This window comes from Haematobia irritans, chromosome 5 (assembly GCF_050003625.1).
Source record: "Haematobia irritans isolate KBUSLIRL chromosome 5, ASM5000362v1, whole genome shotgun sequence".
In the NCBI taxonomy this organism is placed as follows: domain Eukaryota; kingdom Metazoa; phylum Arthropoda; class Insecta; order Diptera; family Muscidae; genus Haematobia; species Haematobia irritans.
Window position 1 is genome coordinate 41,461,561 of NC_134401.1, and position 18,463 is coordinate 41,480,023.

The 18,463-nt window shown below is 29.6% G+C and overlaps 1 protein-coding gene across 3 annotated transcripts; it reads right to left on the reverse strand.

Annotated features, from left to right (window-relative positions):
• Positions 1 to 2,597: 2,597 nt before the first annotated feature.
• Positions 2,598 to 17,271, reverse strand: LOC142240900 (guanine nucleotide-binding protein subunit gamma-1). 3 transcript variants are annotated; one of them, XM_075312652.1, is made up of 3 exons: positions 17,154 to 17,168; positions 17,036 to 17,083; positions 2,598 to 10,213 (listed from the first exon to the last, which is right to left on the reverse strand). In XM_075312652.1, exon 3 carries the CDS (start codon positions 10,191 to 10,193, stop codon positions 9,981 to 9,983), a length of 213 nt encoding a protein of 70 aa, XP_075168767.1. In that variant the 5' UTR covers positions 10,194 to 10,213; positions 17,036 to 17,083; positions 17,154 to 17,168; the 3' UTR covers positions 2,598 to 9,980. The 3 variants fall into 3 exon arrangements, with proteins under 3 accessions (XP_075168767.1, XP_075168765.1, XP_075168766.1); XM_075312650.1 differs by lacking the exon at positions 17,036 to 17,083 and having other exon boundaries at positions 17,154 to 17,271; XM_075312651.1 differs by having other exon boundaries at positions 17,036 to 17,190.
• Positions 17,272 to 18,463: the final 1,192 nt, after the last annotated feature.

Consider the following 18,463-nt stretch of genomic DNA (forward strand, 5'->3'; position numbering starts at 1 on the left):
GTCAAAAATTTATTTCTATAGAAAATTTTGTCAAAATTTTATTTCTCTAGAAAATTTTGTCAAAATTTTATTTCTATAGAAAATTTTGTCAAAATTTTATTTATATAGAATATTTGGTAAAAATTTTATTTCTATCGAAAATTTTGTCAAAATATTATTTCTAAAGAATATTTTGTCAAAATTTTATTTCTATAGAAAATTTTGTCAAAATTTTATTTCTATAGAATATTTTATCAAAATCTTATTTCTATAGAAAATTTTGTCAAAATTTTATTTCTATAGAAAATTTTATCAAAATTTTATTTCTATAAAAAATTTTGTCAAAATTTTATTTCTATAGAAAATTTTGTCAAAATTTTATTTCTATAGAAAATTTTGTCAAAATTTTATTTCTAAAGAATATTTTGTCAAAATTTTATTTCTATAGAAAATTTTGTCAAAATTTTATTTCTATAGAAAATTTTGTCAAAATGTTATTTCTTAAGAAAATTTTGTCAAAATTTTATTTTTATAGAAAATTTTGTCAAAATTTTATTTCTATAGAAAATTTTGTCAAAATTTTATTTCTATAGAAAATTTTGTCAAAATTTTATTTCTATAGAAATTTTTGTCAAAATTTTATTTCTATAGAGAATTTTGTCAACATTTTATTTCTATAGAAAATTTTGTCAAAATTTTACTTCTATAAAAAAATTTTGTCAAAATTTTATTTCTACAGAAAATTTTGTCAAAATTGTATTTCTATAGAACATTTTGTCGAAATTTTATTTCTATAGAAAATTTTGTCAAAATTTTATTTCTATAGAAAATTTTGTCAAAATTTTACTTCTATAAAAAAATTTTGTCAAAATTTTATTTCTATAGAAAATTTTGTCAAAATTTTATTTCTATAGAAAATTTTGTCAAAATTTTATTTCTATCGAAAATTTTGTCAAAATTTTATTTCTATAGAAAATTTTGTCAAAATTTTATTTCTATAGAAAATTTTGTCAAAATTTTATTTCTATAGAAAAATTTTGTCAAAATGTTATTTCTATAGAATATTTTGTCAAAATTTTATTTCTATAGAATATTTTGTCAAAATTTTATTTCTATAGAAAATTTTGTCAAAATTTTATTTCTATGGAAAATTTTGTCAAAATTTTATTTCTATAGAAAATTTTGTCAAAATTTTATTTCTATAGAAAATTTTGTCAAAATTTTATTTCTATGGAAAATTTTGTCAAAATTTTATTTCTATAGAAAATTTTGTCAAAATTTTATTTCTATAGAAAATTTTGTCAAAAATTTATTTCCATAGAAAATTTTGTCAAAAATTTATTTCTATAGAAAATTTTGTCAAAATTTTATTTCTCTAGAAAATTTTGTCAAAAATTTATTTCTCTAGAAAATTTTGTCAAAATTTTATTTCTATAGAAAATTTTGTCAAAATTTTATTTCTATCGAAAATTTTGTCAAAATTTTATTTCTAAAGAATATTTTGTCAAAATTTTATTTCTATAGAAAATTTTGTCAAAATTTTATTTCTATAGAAAATTTTGTCAAAATGTTATTTCTTAAGGAAATTTTGTCAAAATTTTATTTTTATAGAAAATTTTGTCAAAATTTTATTTCTATAGAAAATTTTGTCAAAATTTTATTTCTATAGAAAATTTTGTCAAAATTTTATTTCTATAGAAAATTTTGTCAAAATTTTATTTCTATAGAAAATTTTGTCAAAATTTTATTTCTATAGAAAATTTTGTCAAAATTTTATTTCTATCGAAAATTTTGTCAAAATTTTATTTCTATCGAAAATTTTGTCAAAATTTTATTTCTATAGAAAATTTTGTCAAAATTTTATTTCTATAGAATATTTTGTTAAAATTTTATTTCTATAGAATATTTTGTCAAAATTTTATTTCTATAGAAAATTTTGTCAAAATTTTATTTCTATAGAAAATTTTGTCAAAATTTTATTTCTATCGAAAATTTTGTCAAAATTTTATTTCTATCGAAAATTTTGTCAAAATTTTATTTCTATAGAAAATTTTGTCAAAATTTTATTTCTATTGAAAATTTTGTAAAAATTTTATTTCTATAGAAAATTTTGTCAAAATTTTATTTCTATAGAAAATTTTGTCAAAGTGTTATTTCTATAGAAAATTTTATCAAAATTTTATGTCAAAATTTAGTATAATTCTACCAACTGTGGCAACCGTGCTTCGAATCCCCAAAGACTTCCCAACTTTACCTGAGTTATACTCCTTCTTTCTTGACTTTTCTTACTATGATATTTCTAATCTCTAATGATATGCTGTGGAATTTTAATGCTTTATGGATTTATGAGCTCACTTGGGAATGCAAATAGCATCTCAGCTAATGCATTGCCAAATTAGCTCAATTACGAGGAAACTTATAAACATAACGTCAACAACGAACAACTTGATGGGTATGGGATGGAAATGTGATAATTACAAAAAAATAATTCAAAATTTTGAATAAAAACTTACATGGCCCATCTTACATACAAGATATACATATTTTGTTATATTGGGCTTTCATGGTATATTTTGGTTAGGAAATAAAACACACATAAACCATTTAACTGGTTTAGGTTTTTTCGTTTTTGGTTTTTAAGGGGGTTTTACTGTGTCCCGCTAAGTTAACACATCTAAATTGATTTTTTATTGAAATCTCTCCAAGCAAACGAACTTTTTTTGTTGATATTTTGTTTTTTGGTTGATTTCATTTATGAATTGTATTCATGTGATGCGTTTTTATTTGGTGGTTCTGTTGTTCTTGTGTTCCATAATAATCAAAAAAAAAAAAAAGTCTGAAGTAGTAGTGTGTGTATGTGTCACCCCAGAAGTCACAGTTAACATGTTTTTTGTTTCTTTTTTAATTCTTCGATATTTGTTCTGTGTCTATATTTTTATAACAAGAGGTTATTTGTGACGATGCGACAATATTCCAAACAAAATAAATCTGTATTTGTCGTTTAAATTTTGTTTCTATTTTTTGTTTTTTGTTTCTTTTTTTTAATTTTTTGTGGTTATTGTTGCAAAGGCCAAAATTTCCAAGGCTAGGTTAAAAACCCCTAGATATCGTTTTGTTTTGGTTTATAGTGGTTTTAAATCTTAGAAATTTTGCAATGCTATTGTTATTGAAGTAATAGTAGAGTAGTTGAATTTGTTTATTTATTATTAATAATAATATTTGTATGTTGTACTTTTGAAATATTAAGAGAAAAGCTTTATGAGAAATTTAAATTTTTTGTAATAATAAATCTTTGTTTTTTTTTTTGTAACAAGGAAATTTATAATTCCTTTTGTTCTTCATTGTTTAGGTTATTGGTAATTTAATTGTTGTTTTTTTTACGTTTTGTTTTTAATAAAAATATTGAGAAAATTTTCAAAATATCAAATATGTTATGCGACCAGAACTTCTATTCACATTCATATGCCTATAAAGTTTGCGATTGTGTAATATATGGACGAGTAAATAATAACCAAAAAATTAAATTATATTTTTTTAGCGTAATTATAAAAATATTTTTAAAATGCTGCAATTGGTTAATGTAGGTACTTGCAATTTAATTTTTTTTATTCTATATTTATGGTCCATTTTATCGTTAAATGGTCCTTGAGATCATCAATTTCCAATACAACCGTTATGTATTTTTCATCGTTCATTTCTATTTCATTAATTACAGGTGTTTTGGGATTTTTGAAAAGATTAATAAAAATCCTTGAAATTATTATTATTGGCAAATAAGCATTTTAAGAACCTTATGAGGGTATTTCGTTTAAACTTTTGCTGTTTGCTCACGACAGCAAAATCCCAACCGAAATGTATTCATTAGGGTGTCATAAATGCCATTTGTCGAGAATAAATTTGTTTAGGAATTTTATTAAGTTTTCATTAGGGGGGAAGAGAAAAAAGCTAACAGGTCATTTCGTTGTTATCGGCTTCAATCTAAAGTGGATTAATTCATATATATTTTTTTTAATGGAAAACAAATATCACTTTGATTTGTAATAATAGTAAAATGGAAGCCTATTATAATCACAATAATGGAAAATTAAATGTAAGCAAGCAATACCATCACACGTCCATAAAAATAATTCAAAGGATTTTAATTTTAAGAACTAAGGATCTTACAAAAAAAATATGTATATAAAAAATATATTTTGGTATTTTATCTACCCAATATTTCAGAAATCTTTTCCAATCTCCAATTTGTTATTAACCTAAATTAGCTATAAAATAGTTTTTTTTTAAGGATAGGATCGAGTCTCCAAAAAAATTCTACCGAATTTGTTTAATGGCCAACTAGCCCCAACTACTACTAGGTACGCAAATGGTGACCTTTGCGTACATCTTTTTCTTGGAAGGAGTAAAGGTTTCCTATATAAACCCCGAATAGTGCCTAAGGTATGATTTTTTTGCTAGCCATTAAAAATGCAAACGGCTTTTACGGTATAGTTTTCCTATACAAACTACTGCCCTTCGATTTGTTGTCAAAAAATCAACGTTTGGATTGTTTGAAATCGAGTCACATCGATTAGACATTGCAATCAGATTCAAAAAATCGACTTTTCGACCTTTTGACTTTGCCCAAGATTTTGAAAAGTTAACTTTTCGACCTATTGACTTTTTTAAGATTTTGAAAAGCCCATTTTTTGATCGTTTGAAAGCTTGAAAGACTTTTCGACTTTTTTAAATTATGAAATTTCGACTTTTGAAAGATGTGGAAAAGACACTTTTCGAGTTTTAGTCTTAAAAAAAAATATTTTTCGACTTCCCGACTTTTTGGTAGTCTACTTTTCGATTTTTTTAATTATGAAAATTCAACTTTTTTTTAAATTATAAAAAATCGAATTTTCTAGGATTTTTCAAATATTATTCCGCGCATGTATAATCATTTATTCTAATACGGTATAGTTTTCCTATACAAACTACTGCCCTTCGATTTGTTGTCAAAAAATCGACGTTTGGATTGTTTGAAATCGAGTCACATCGATTAGGCATTGCAATCAGATTCAAAAAATCGACTTTTCGACCTTTTGACTTTGTCCAAGATTTTGAAAAGCCAATTTTTTTGATCGTTTGAAAGCTTGGAAGACTTTTCGACATTTTTAAATTATGAAATTTCGACTTTTGAAAGATGTGGAAATGACACTTTTCGAGTTTTTTTTTTATTTCATTTATATACAATGTATTACAATATTCAATTATGCCCATATTCATAATAATTTACTGACAGTTTATGGAAAGAATTCGTATGGTAATAGTAGGATTAAAGTTTACTTTAACTTTTATGAATATGGGGGTTGGTCTTTAAAAAAAAAATATTTTTCGACTTCCCGACTTTTTGGTAGTCGACATTTCGATTATGAAAATTCAACTTTTTTTAAATCGAATTTTCTAGGATTTTTCAAATATTATTCTCCGCATGTATAATCATTTTTTTAAATAAATGATATCGTCTACGATTCTCTGAGTATCACCCTTTTAATCCAATGTTGAAATCGATTTGTAAAAAATATCAAAGTCGATTGGTCAAATTCATATTTTTCGACTTCCCGACTTTTTGGTAGTCGACTTTTTGATTTGTTTAATTATGAAAATTCAACTTTTTTAAAATTATAAAAAATCGAATTTTCTTAGATTTTTCAAATATTATTCTCCGCATGTTTAATCATTTTTTCAAATAAATGATATCGTCTACGATTCACTGAGTATCACCCTATTAATCCAATGTTGAAATCGATTTGTAAAAAATATCAAAGTCGATTGGTCAAATTCATACTACAAAAAAGTCGAATTATACTTTCCGATTTTTTAACAAATGTCGATTTTTGAGTATTGTTTGTATGTCTAAAACATACTAACCGATGATTTTGATGTTAGTCAAAATCGATTAAGCGATTTCTTAGTGGTCAAAAAAATCGAAGAGTCAAATTTGAATTGATACACGTACCATGTGATTTGATGAAAAATCTTCAAAAAAAATTTAAAGTTTCGATGTAAAAATTCGTCTTATCGCAAAAGTCGATCTTGTAAACGTCGCAAAAAGGTGAAAAAACTACATTGACCAAAGTCGAAAGAAAACATTTTCAAATTAAAAAAAATCCTCTGCTTCTGCTTAAATTAAAAAAAAATCGAAAAATAAACTTCTTTTCCCTAAGGTCACAAGGGATGCGAAAAGACATTTAGATGGAATCGAAAGACGTTTGAAAAAGTCGATTTTCCCATTTTTTCCCGATTTCTATTTTCTATATTTTGCACTCAACTGATAGGACAAGGACAGCACTACTGTCATAACAGAATTTTTCCATCAGAAGCCAAACAACTAGACTTTGGTTAATGCTATGCTTTACTTTAAAAATTATGTGGATTGGTGAACAATTTTTGAAATCATTGGGCCAAAACGGTAAAATATTTGTTGTTGCTGTTATTATATCCATCATACAAAGACCTAACCTAAAAAAAATAAATTCATTTAGTCTTTGCAATCAGATAGGGTTTACAAATGGCATGTAAAGTTTGTCATGGGGACCTAAAAGCCAAATTCGTCTTATGAATGGAAAGTACTTTTATTTTAGCTGGGAACCGATTTATAAAAGGCTGGGGAGCCAAATATACTGTGGGTAAGTACATTTTTTATTTAGGTAAAGTTTTTGAATTTAATTATTTTCTATAATTAAAATATGTTTTGCAAAAAATAAAAAAAAAGTTGAATTTTGAAAAATATATTAAGTTGACGCTAAGACAAATCGGCTTTTTACATTTTGAAATTTTTGGAAAATCAAAATTATATTAATCGAAATTGACTTTTTCTGTTATGAATATCCAATTTAGAAAAAAATCAATGTGGATTTTGTGAAAGAAACAAAAACTAGGATTATTGAAAAATCGATCAAATTGACCGCAAGAAAAATTTGACAAATCCAAGTTGACCTTAGGAAAAATTAACAAATCGCCTTGTTACCTTTTAAAATTTTTGGGAAAAAATCAATAATATTCTCTTAATCACAATTGGCTTTTGCCGGTTTAGAAAATTTAATTTTAAATTTTATGTGAAGATAGGTATCAATTTTACAAAAATGTAAAAAGTCGTCTTTTTAAAATATCCAAAGTATATTTTGCGAAAAATTAAAAAAAAACTCAGATTTTTTAAAAATCGATAAAATTGGACGCAAGAAAAATTTGACAAATCGCCTTTTTATTTTATTTTTATTTTAAATAAAATTTCGAAATTGACTTTTGCCGTTTTGAAAAAAAATTAAAATACTGAACAATTTTATGAATTGAAAATATCTAATTCAACGTAGATTTTACGAAAAATCAAAAAAAAAACACGGATTTTTGAGAAATTTTTAACTTTTAAAATTTTAAGAATAATTAAAATTCACTTTTGCCGTAAATGGGGCAAAAGTGATGAGTTTCGTTAATTCGTTGAAAGATTTAATATTCGAGTTTTCAATTCATCCCATGACAAATAACACGCTTGTGGTGATTAGACCAAAAAAAAAACTAAATTAAATTTGTAATAAATTTACTATCACGCACTTAAAGTTAATTGTTTAAATATCATATTTTTATCATATAAACCAATTGCTAGCTTTTAAAAATATAAATATTTTTTAAATATATATCTATATAATAATATGTCACCGTGTTCTGTAATAAAAAATTTTTTCCTTTGTTTTTTAAGAATTTCAATGTTCGTCTGTTTAAATGTCTTCGCTTATTTTTTTCGTTTGTTTTTTTTTTTTTTTATATTGTTAACAATTGAAACTATTTAATGTAGCTACTCTAGAATAAAGTATTTTCATTAATTAATTGAAGCTTAATGCAGCTAGCAAAATATATATATTTTATGTAATTGTTTTATAAACGCGCGCTAAAATATTATTCTTGATATTTGGAATTTTTCTAAACTTGTTTCGATTAATTGAAGGCAAAAAAAAATAAAATATGGAATTGTAGTTCTCTCCAACCCCCCCCCCAAATATTGATTTGGGGAGACATGAGAATGAGAGAAGAGGTGGTGGTTAATGGTAAGAGGAGGAGGAATTAAAATTGTTATTCTAAGCTAATTTATGGAATAGATATATAATAACTTTTTTAACGTTTTTTATCTTTTTTGATTTTTTTTAAATATGATTAAGGACGAAGAAAAATATATATGTATATATATGTAAATGTTGATTTATATCAATATAATTATAGGTTAGTTAGTATTTTTTAAACGTTTGATGTTATTTGTTGCTTTGCATTTTATTTTAAGCTTTTTTGGTTTTGGTTTTTTTTTTCGAGGATAATGGGAGATTTTGGTTTAATGTAAATTTTTTTGTTTAAATAATTTGTTTTTTTTTCTGGTATTTCATATTTATTTTATATAGCTCAATTGGTTGCTTGTTTAAATAAATATGTATATATGGGGGGTATAAGATTTTCTTTCATTCAATATTAACTTGGAATATTTTTTCTTTGTTCGTAATTTAATTTTTAAATTTTTTTATATTTAGTTTTTTTGTTTTTTTTTATGTTTGTAATAAAATATATATATGTTTATAATTTGCTTTTACGTTACGTTTGCTCAGGGTTTGAATGAGTGAGTAAGTCGTGTAAAGAAAAAAAAAATGTCCTTGATCACAAAATCAAGGAGGATATATTTCTATTATGACATTTATCCAATGCCATTATATTTTTGGTTGTTGTAGTTGTTTGTTGTTGGGTTTTGTTCTTCAAAGGGGACCTGTTCATTATTGTTTAGGAGTATCATTGAGATTGTGTATTCAATTTGTATTACTGAGAACTTTCGAGTTTATTGAGTTTGTATTTTTTTGGTTTATGCATTTTCTTCAAATATTATTATTTTTTTTTTTTTTGGTTTTTCAAAACAATACATAAATGATGTGAAAAATAGTAATAGCTATGTATATAGATGGTAGAGATATAGTATGGTATGAATAACAATGAAATGGCTAATACAAATTAATAGAAGAGATCATATTTTAATGAATCCACAAGAGGAGAATGTTTGGACAATTTCGATTTAAATGATTTGAATTTAATTTTATGTGATGAAAAATGGTGTTCGTTTCCTTTATCTGTTTAGTTTTTTTTTGTTTTTCAAATTGTTATTCCTTTGGGATACACAAACAATATATTTAATAATAATTATAGCAATAATAATAATAATAGTTGTGTTATTATGTATAGCATTTGGAGTGTCTGTTGTTCTGTAATATAAATAGCTTCAAATATGTTCTTGTTCTCTTCTCTTCTATTTTGTTTTTTTTTTTTCTTTTGTTTTGTTTGTTCAGTATCATAAATATATATAGATAGATATATAGATAGTATATATGTGTATATAATTCTGATATATGTATGTATATATATACGAGGATATATTATATAATAATAATGATTCCTTATAATTCCTTCGTAAAATATGTTTGTTGTTACTGTTGGCTATCCATGGTTTCCTCCATTTTGATGTGTTGTCAAAAACCGAAAAGTTGTTCAAATTCTCTAGTTTTCTTCGATTATATACTGCGGTTATTGTTGTGGTTACTGCTATTGTTATTGTGTTGTTGTGTTAACATCTTCTTCACAAAACCTCTTTAAAAAAGAAAAACTTCACTTCCAATAGTCGTTTTATTTGTTTGTTTGTTTGTCTGTGTAGGTGGTGGTGTTGTTGTTGTTGTTTAGTGTTATTCGCTATCTAGCATAATCCTTTTTATAGATCTTGTTATGTTATATGCATCATTTTCTATTAATCATCTCCTTTTTGTTGTTGTTCTTTGGTTCGTTGCCTTTTGCCTTCGCAATGAAGGAGTTTCCAGAATCATTATTAAAGCCATTATAACATTGCCTTTACCTTTTGTGTCATCATCATCATCATCATCGTCGTCATTGTCATCGCTAATTACCATCTCTCCAACATCATTTAGGTTTTGTTTTGTATTTTCTCAATTTAGAGTTTATAGAACACTGCATGAGGATTTTTCACGGAAGGGATTAACTTTTTGACTGCTAAAACCAATCAATAGATAATCGTCTTGCTCATGTTGCGATATGTAACGCATCATGGCAGCACATGATTCTGATATGGGTTGACGATCCACAGATGCTTCTCGTCTCAATTGTTCCACAATAATGCGTTGCTGTTGCAATGAAGAAGACATCACGTCCATAACGGCGGTCTCTGATAGTCCTATGATGACAATAATATTATGTTATAGGCAAAATTGAATCGACAGGTGGCCGTGGTAGTAGGGGTTGTTATTGTTGCGATTAGAAGAGTTAAGAATAATTAATTAAAGATGAATTTATTTTACTCGTAATAATCTACTTTTTTGTTTTTGTTGAATGTGCGAAAAGGAAGGATTGGTTGATTGATTTTGTTTTTTTTAGTATTGTTTTTTTTTTGTAATTTTGGGGATGTGAGGAAGAGAGGTTATTTCAAAGTAGGATTGTAGTGCATACAAATTCGTTGATATATTTTTGTGATGCTAAATGCCAATGGGAATAGAAAGAAAAAGAATACGAAAAAATATATACAAAAATGATTATAAATCAATATTAAATACATACAAATGTAAAAAACAAAATTGAGCACGTGATCTTTGCCAAGGCCATTAGCCTATGAAATTAAAGAGCACCACATTTTTATACCCTCCACCATAGGATGGGGGGGGGGGGGTATATATTAACTTTGTCATTCAGTTTGTAACATATCGAAATATTGCTCTAACACCCCATAAAGTATATATATTCTGGGTCGTGGTGAAATTCTGAGTCGATCTAAGCATGTATGTCCGTCCGTCCATCTGTTGAAATCATGCTAACTTCCGAACGACACAAGCTATGGACTTGAAACTTGGCACAAGTAGTTGTTTTTGATGTAGGTTGGATGGTATTGCAAATGGGCCATATCGGACCACTTTTACGTATAGCCCTCATATAAACCGACGCTCAGACCTCTTGGAGGAGCAAAATTCATCCGATCCGACAGAAATTTGGTACATGGTGTTAGTGTATGGTCTCTTAACACACACACACATATATACATACATATATACGAAAAGGTGCAACCACGCAAACTTTGGTTCACATCGGTCCATAATTATATATAGCCCTCATATTAACCGATCCCCAGATTTGACCTCCGGAGCCTCATGGATGAGCAAAATTCATCCGATTCATATGGCCGCTAACAACAATGCCAAAATTGGTCCAAATCGGTCTATAGTTATATAGTCGATCCCCAAAAATAATCTACCAAAATTTTATTTCTATAGAAAATTTTGTCAAAATTTTATTACTATAGAAAATTTTGTCAGAATTTTATTTCTATAGAAAATTTTGTCAAAATTTTATTTAAAAATTTAAAAAAAAAAAACAAAAGTTGCTTCACAAAAGACGTTCATCAATATTTTGATATGCAGGAAGCTCTGTGCAAAACGGGTGCCGCGCGATCTCACATTTAACCAAAAACAACAACGTGTTGATGATTCTGAGCGGTGTTTGCAGCTGTTAACTCGTAATACACCCGAGTTTTACCGTCGATATGTGACAATGGATGAAACATGGCTCCATTATAATCGTTGTATCGCTCTTGAAGGGAACTATGTTGAATAATAAAAACGAATTTTGATAAAAAAAAATGTGTTTTTCTTTGTTAGACCGGGGACTTATCAGCCAACCTGTTACTATACAAAATTTTGTCAAGATTTTATTTCTATAGAAAATTTTGTCAAACTGAATTATATACATAGTTAATCGGCCTTTTTTTGTTTAATATATACCCCGTATGGACTAGACTATGGACTATGAGAAGACAGTGTTAAGAATATACCTTGCAAGTGTTACCGTAACCCAAATAATTCGATTGTGGATGACAGTCTTTAGTACAAGTTTCTATGCAATCCATGGTGGAGGGTACATAAGATTCGGCCTGGGCGAACTTACGGACGTATATACTTGTTTTATCTAAGCTATTTACTTTACATACATACATTTAATTAATGTGGCAAATGCATACAAAATATGCGTGACCATCGTGTCCACTGAAATCATTCGGTTGTGCTTTTCTAACAGTGAATATCGAGCAAAATATATTTGAGAGCTATGTCAGAATCTGAACCGATTTTAAGCCTATTTGGCATACATTGTACAAAATTCCAAGTAATTTGGAATGAAACTTTGGCCTTTTTTTACTATATCCACTACCAATCGGTTGAAATTTGTTCTTCCATGAGGCTTCAGAAGTCTAATTTTGGGGATCAACCACCACGGCAGCCACCGTGGTGCAATGGTTAGCATGCCCGCCTTGCATACACAAGGTCGTGGGTTCGATTACTGCTTCGACCGAACACCAAAAAGTTTTTCAACGGTGGATTACCCCACCCCAGTAATGCTGGTGACATTTCTGAGTGTTTCGAAGTAGAGAAGTGCGCGTGACACGAAATTGACAACGGTGATGGCAACGGCGTGAGTGTGCGTGATTTTCAAACCAAAAGTCGTGCGTGAGTCACGAAAATAATATCTTCATGAGTGTGCGTGAGTAACGAAATTCGGAAAAATAGGCTCACGAAAAAAATCCCGCCCACGGACATAAAACGCTTACGAGATGAATTCATTTACAATTTTAGTGACACCTGGGATGTTAAGAGTTTAATAACGCTCTCGATTTTAATCATGCTCATGTTTTCAAACACGTCTCTAAGGTAAATTAGTCATAAAATTTTTCGTGAGTCACGATATTTTTCGTAAGTCACGGTATTTTTCACGACATTTCGAGCAAATTTTCTTTTCGTAAGTGTGCGTGAGCATGAGTCCTACCAAACAATATCGTGCGTGAGTGAGATTTTTCCGCCGTGAGAGTGCGTGAGCGTGAGTAAAATATTACTCACCTGCACACCTCTATTTCAAAGCTTCTCTAAGTGGTTTCACTGCAATGTGGAACGCCGTTCGGACTCAGCTATAAAAAGGAGGTCCCTTGTCATTGAGCTTAACATGGAATCGGGCAGCACTCAGTGATATAAGAGAAGTTCACCGCTGCGGTATCACAATGGACTGAATAGTCATCGGGCTGCCACCTAACCCAACCTAACTTTGGGGATCAATTTATAGGGGAGCTATATAGTATAATTTTAGCGTTATTAGTAGAAAGCATATGCTGACATCACGTACCAAATTTCAATCGGATAGCTTAAAATTTGCTTTTCCTGAAGGCTCAAGTAGTAAAATCTGGGCAACGGTTTATATCGTGGACTATATATATGTTATAATTATCTACCGATATGAACAAATTTTTGCATAATGGTTAAATGCCATATATTGACATCACGTACCAAAATTTCAACAGGAAGCTCCGGAAATCAAATCTGGGAATGGGTTTATATGTAGGCTATATATAACAATGGACCAAATTTGCCCCTCCCAGGGACTCCGCAAGCCTAATCTGGGGATCGCTTTATATGGGAGCTATATATAATTATGGATCAATTTTTGCATGGTTGTAGAAATCACATCGAATCAAATTTGCTGTGGTATAAGCAAACTTTTGCATGATGGTTAACGGCCATATATTGGACATCACGTACCAAAATTTCAACCGGAAGCTCCGAAAATCAAATCTGGGCTATGAACCATGTTTTGAGTGGTGATTAGAGGAAGTATACTAATACCACGTATCAAATTTCAACCGGATCGAATGAAATTTGCCCCTCCCAGAGATTATGCAAGCCAAATCTCTGGATCTATTTATATGGGAGCCGATATGGACCCATTTCTACATGGTTGTTAGAGATCACATCGAATACAATTTGCTCCGTAAGCCAAATCTAGGTGTCGGTTTACATGAGGAGCTATACCTAAAAGTGGTTCGATATGGCCAATTTCTTCTACCATACGAAGGTACATATACGTGGGAGCTATATCTAAACTTGAACCGATTTAAAATAAAATTTGGCCTGTCTGGCGATACTATTAATTGTACTCCTTGTGCAAAATTTGAAGCAAATCAGGGCAAAACTATGTCTTCTGAGGCCATATAAGTCCATATCGTACGAAAGATATATACAGAAGTTATATCTAAATCTCAAGTGATTTCAACCAAATTTGGCATGCCTGATTAATTGTAAAACTCTAGCCTCTGGGGCCATATAAGTGAATATCGGAGAATGATATATATGGGAGCAATAACCGATTTGGCTGATATTTTTCAGGTTTTACGGAACTCACAAAACATTAGGATATACGAAATTTGTAGGAGATCGTTTGGTAAATACGTCAACGATGACCAGATCATGAAAAAAGAATAAATAAATAAATATAGGGTAAGTGCAGCAAAAGTGGTATACCCATTTGTTTTTCGAAAGCCAAATTTTTTGTTTTTCTTCGACGAGGCTAAGATTTTACCACATTCATTTTACTAGTGTTAGCCATCCACGCAACTATGTGCGAAAAATAAGAAACCCATAATTTCGGATATATTTGCGAATTCATTAAAAAAGACAATAAGCACAAATTCATAAAATGTGCAGGTAATGTGGTACACCATAATGTAAATTTTTTTGTAAAAAAAATAAATGCAATATGTGTATCGCAATTGCATAAACTTTATGCTTATTTAGTACTAGTCAGTTATTTACATCCGAAAATTAATAAATTTAAAATATATCTTCACACAAAACGAAATGATTAACATCCACCAAAAAAAAAACCTTCGAGCACGGTAAATATGAATTCTTTCAACTGGCATAAAGAAAGAGTTGCAAAAATCAAATTGATCTTTGATTGCTTCATTTTTTGACAGCCACAATCTATTCAGCTTGGTTTAGTTATTCGTATGTTCTTAGATAGAAAAAAAGCTACTATACCACATTACCAGCCTATACCACATTTGCTGCACTTACCCTACATATATGACAGCTATAACTAAATCTGAACCGAGTTCTTTCAAAAACAATAGCGATTGGCTTTGAGCCGAAGTAACACCCTATGACAAATTTGAGGATGATCGGGCTTAAACTGCGAGCTGTACTTTGCATACAAAAATACAGGGACAGACGGACATCACTAAATCGACTCAGAATTTAATTCTAATACGGTCGGTATACTAAACGATGGATCTCAGACAGGTCCTTCTTGGTGTTACATATGCGCAAACTTATTATACCCTATACAACAGTAGTTGTTAATGCTTAGTACTAAGTTCGTTTCTGCGAAAAACGAATATCTTCATCTATCTCCGTAAATAGGGTCTCAAACGCAGGGATGTTAACTTATTTATGCGAAATAATATGCCTGCCTATTTTTGCGAAACATCCAGGGTTGTTTAAATATGTGTTTAAAAATGAGCAAAGCAAAGATTTCGCATTTATTCCACGCTAACGTTTTTTATATGGAGTATAATAGTTTTTCGTGCGAAAACGTGATCTTAGTACTAGGCTTAAGGTATAAAAACTATTTTTACTTTGCACCTCCTTGAAAGTCAGATGCATGATTTAAGCTTTTATCATTTAATGTCTACAATGGCTCTCTAAAGGATATATATTTGCAACAACCATTTGCACTTTTAATTAGTTATTCTTACAAAATGAAGTAAATTGTCCCTGTTATAAAAAAGTGTACAATTGTGGATAATTATACACAACCTTCAAGACCAAAAATATTCTAAAGTCACAGTTAGAACCACCAAGGTTAGCCAACAACCTTTTCAACCTGCTACATAAACCATTACGCATATAAATGCATATGACAGTTGGAAATCTAACTTTTGAGTCAAAAAAAATGCCAAAGTTTTCCCCATTAATTTTCAAGTTTTATAGTTATATTATTTTGGTTTGCTATTGGCCTAGTAGCTACCAGGGATATTTCATTCATGAAATTTTAATTGCGATTAGCAAAGATTCTGCACAACCAAAAGTAGCAAAAACTTATTAATCTTGCCAATCCCATTTGATTGACTAATCCCTGTGAAATGATTCACACAGAGTTGAGTGCAAAATAAAAATTGTAATTACAAGACAATGACTCTCTAGAAACAAATTAATTTAGAGCATTAAACATCGCAAACGCATTACAAAGGATCTCTTTAATATAGAAAGCAAACTAAGGCCGATGCATACACAATATAAGATGATATGTGTTTGTGTATGTACTACTATGTGTGTATATACAATCTACGCTTTGGCAAAATAATACTATAAATAGTAGCAATTACAGCGGAAGAAGAGCAGCTCAGCTAACAGCCACAATAAAAGAAGCAACACCGCCAGACATCGAGGCCACACACAGGGGTATCTCTCGGGGGACTTAACACACACACACATATATATACATACATATATACAAAAAGGTACAAGTTATTGATATTAATATCTTGAGTTGTAGTGTTTTGGGGGAAAAATGGACAATTCCATCTGAGAGTTGTGAAAAGAACAGGCATATTTTTTTGGGGAATTTTTGTTTACTTTGCACCATGCCAACATTCAATATTAAAATGAATCGATTAAAAGGCCCACCACTAGCATTAACCCCCTCCCTTTCTCATTTTCTATCTACACAAACAACAATTTTCGATTTCCTTCTATCTGTCGTGGGCGAGGGGTTTAATTTTCTATGGCCCTAGTGGGAGTGGCAAACACAATCAAAATGTACAAAACAAAAGAAATGATTTTACTAAGCATTTTTTTTTCCTCTTAAAGGATTATCTTGGACATGGAGACCAGAAAGGAATACCATAGATCAAATGGATAAAGTATTAGGTGGTTGGTTGGTCAGTGGGAAAGGCAGGAGAATGATATATGACAGAACATTCATTCTGAAAAAGAAAACATACGCGCAAATGCGTATATCCTAATTTTGAAAGCATTCACTTGCAATTTCATGATTATTTATAGAACTTTTACAAGTTTAATCATGAATAACAAAATGGCAGGGGTATTTGGGAAGGATTAGAAGGACATTTGTCCTCACACATTTTTTTTTTTGCACAACACAAATGACTACAAGTTATTACATTTACCTTTTTCCTGTTAAACTAAGTGCACTATATAGATTAGTTAGTTGTTAGCTTTATTAGTTTTTACGGCAAAAGCGTTTATTAGTACTCGTTTAATTTCTTTCTAATTTAAAATACACACCCAAAAAAATTTTCTGCTGCTATTAATGACGCTGGTGATTTGATCTATGTAGTGTGTGTGTATCGGATGGGTGAATCGAATCCTAGTCGTTTATATCGAAGGGCGATTTTGATTTTAAACTAATAATCGATTTTTTTCTCTACACAAATCGCAGTTATCAGTAATCGAAAAGTCACATATATTAATGATTCGTTTAGACGAGAAGAGGTACAGTAAAGTGACGTAGTTTACGTGCCTTTCAAATATAAGTTTATCCATACGTATTGGCCACATTCTAAGTTATTTTCGAAGACAAATGTGCTGTCCAGATTATAAGTTTTTCCGGCCGGAATGTCTGTGTATGTAAAGAACCTTACAGTGTGGCCGACCACTAAGAATTGCCGGACGTAGCAAAATATCGATAAATGTGTTATTGATTCCATAAACAACCTTCAATATAGATTATTTCCTCGAGCATAACTTATTATGTGGCCAATATCTGGGATATGTTTGCCACCTACACCGTCGATTATGCTGTCGGGCATAACTTATAATGTGGCCAATATCTTGGATATATCTGAGCACTGTCGTCCGGATAAATTGCACGGCGCATTATGCGCTTTACAGACTATCAGTTATTCCGGGCGACAGTGCTCGTGTCGAACAAATCCCATATATTGTGCACATTATAAGTTAAGTCCGAAGGCATAATCGATACTGCTGCGTGTTTATGGTATCGATAACACATTAACCGATTATTTAGTCATCGCCGACAAGTCGTATCGATGCGACACACTGTAATGCGCTTTACAGACTATCAGGTATTCCGGACGGAATGTCGATGTTTGTAAAGAATCTTACAATATGTGGCCAAGATGAATCCAATTTTTGCATGAAATTTACATCTACAACTCGAACATAGTACTCACCTTAAGGCCGGTATGCACCTCTAGCGAAATTTTCGGTAGCAAAAATTTATTTAAGTCTACAACAAAAAAACAGGGCTGTGTACACAAATTTTAAACCAGCTAATCGCTTTTAAAAATTGTTAATATATGTTCCAAATATTCCTTAAATAAATTGTTTATTATTTACAGACCTTTTAAAACTTTTACGCACACAATGATTGTAATAAATTAAAAGTTTGCTGCCAAAATATGATTTGACAACCCTGTTATTTTCATTAGAGGTGCGTACCAGCTTACGAAATTGAACGCTACCGAAAATTTCGTTAGCATAAATAGCAATGCATTTCTTATGGGAATGAAATTTTTCGCTAGAGGTGCATACCGGCCTTATGGATGGAAAAGATCCAATGTATTGATTGCGAA

Coding starts and splice junctions, on each gene's coding strand:
- LOC142240900 (XM_075312650.1), bottom strand. CDS start 10,193: ATGGACGTGATGTCTTCTTCATTGCAACAGCAACGCATTATTGTGGAA.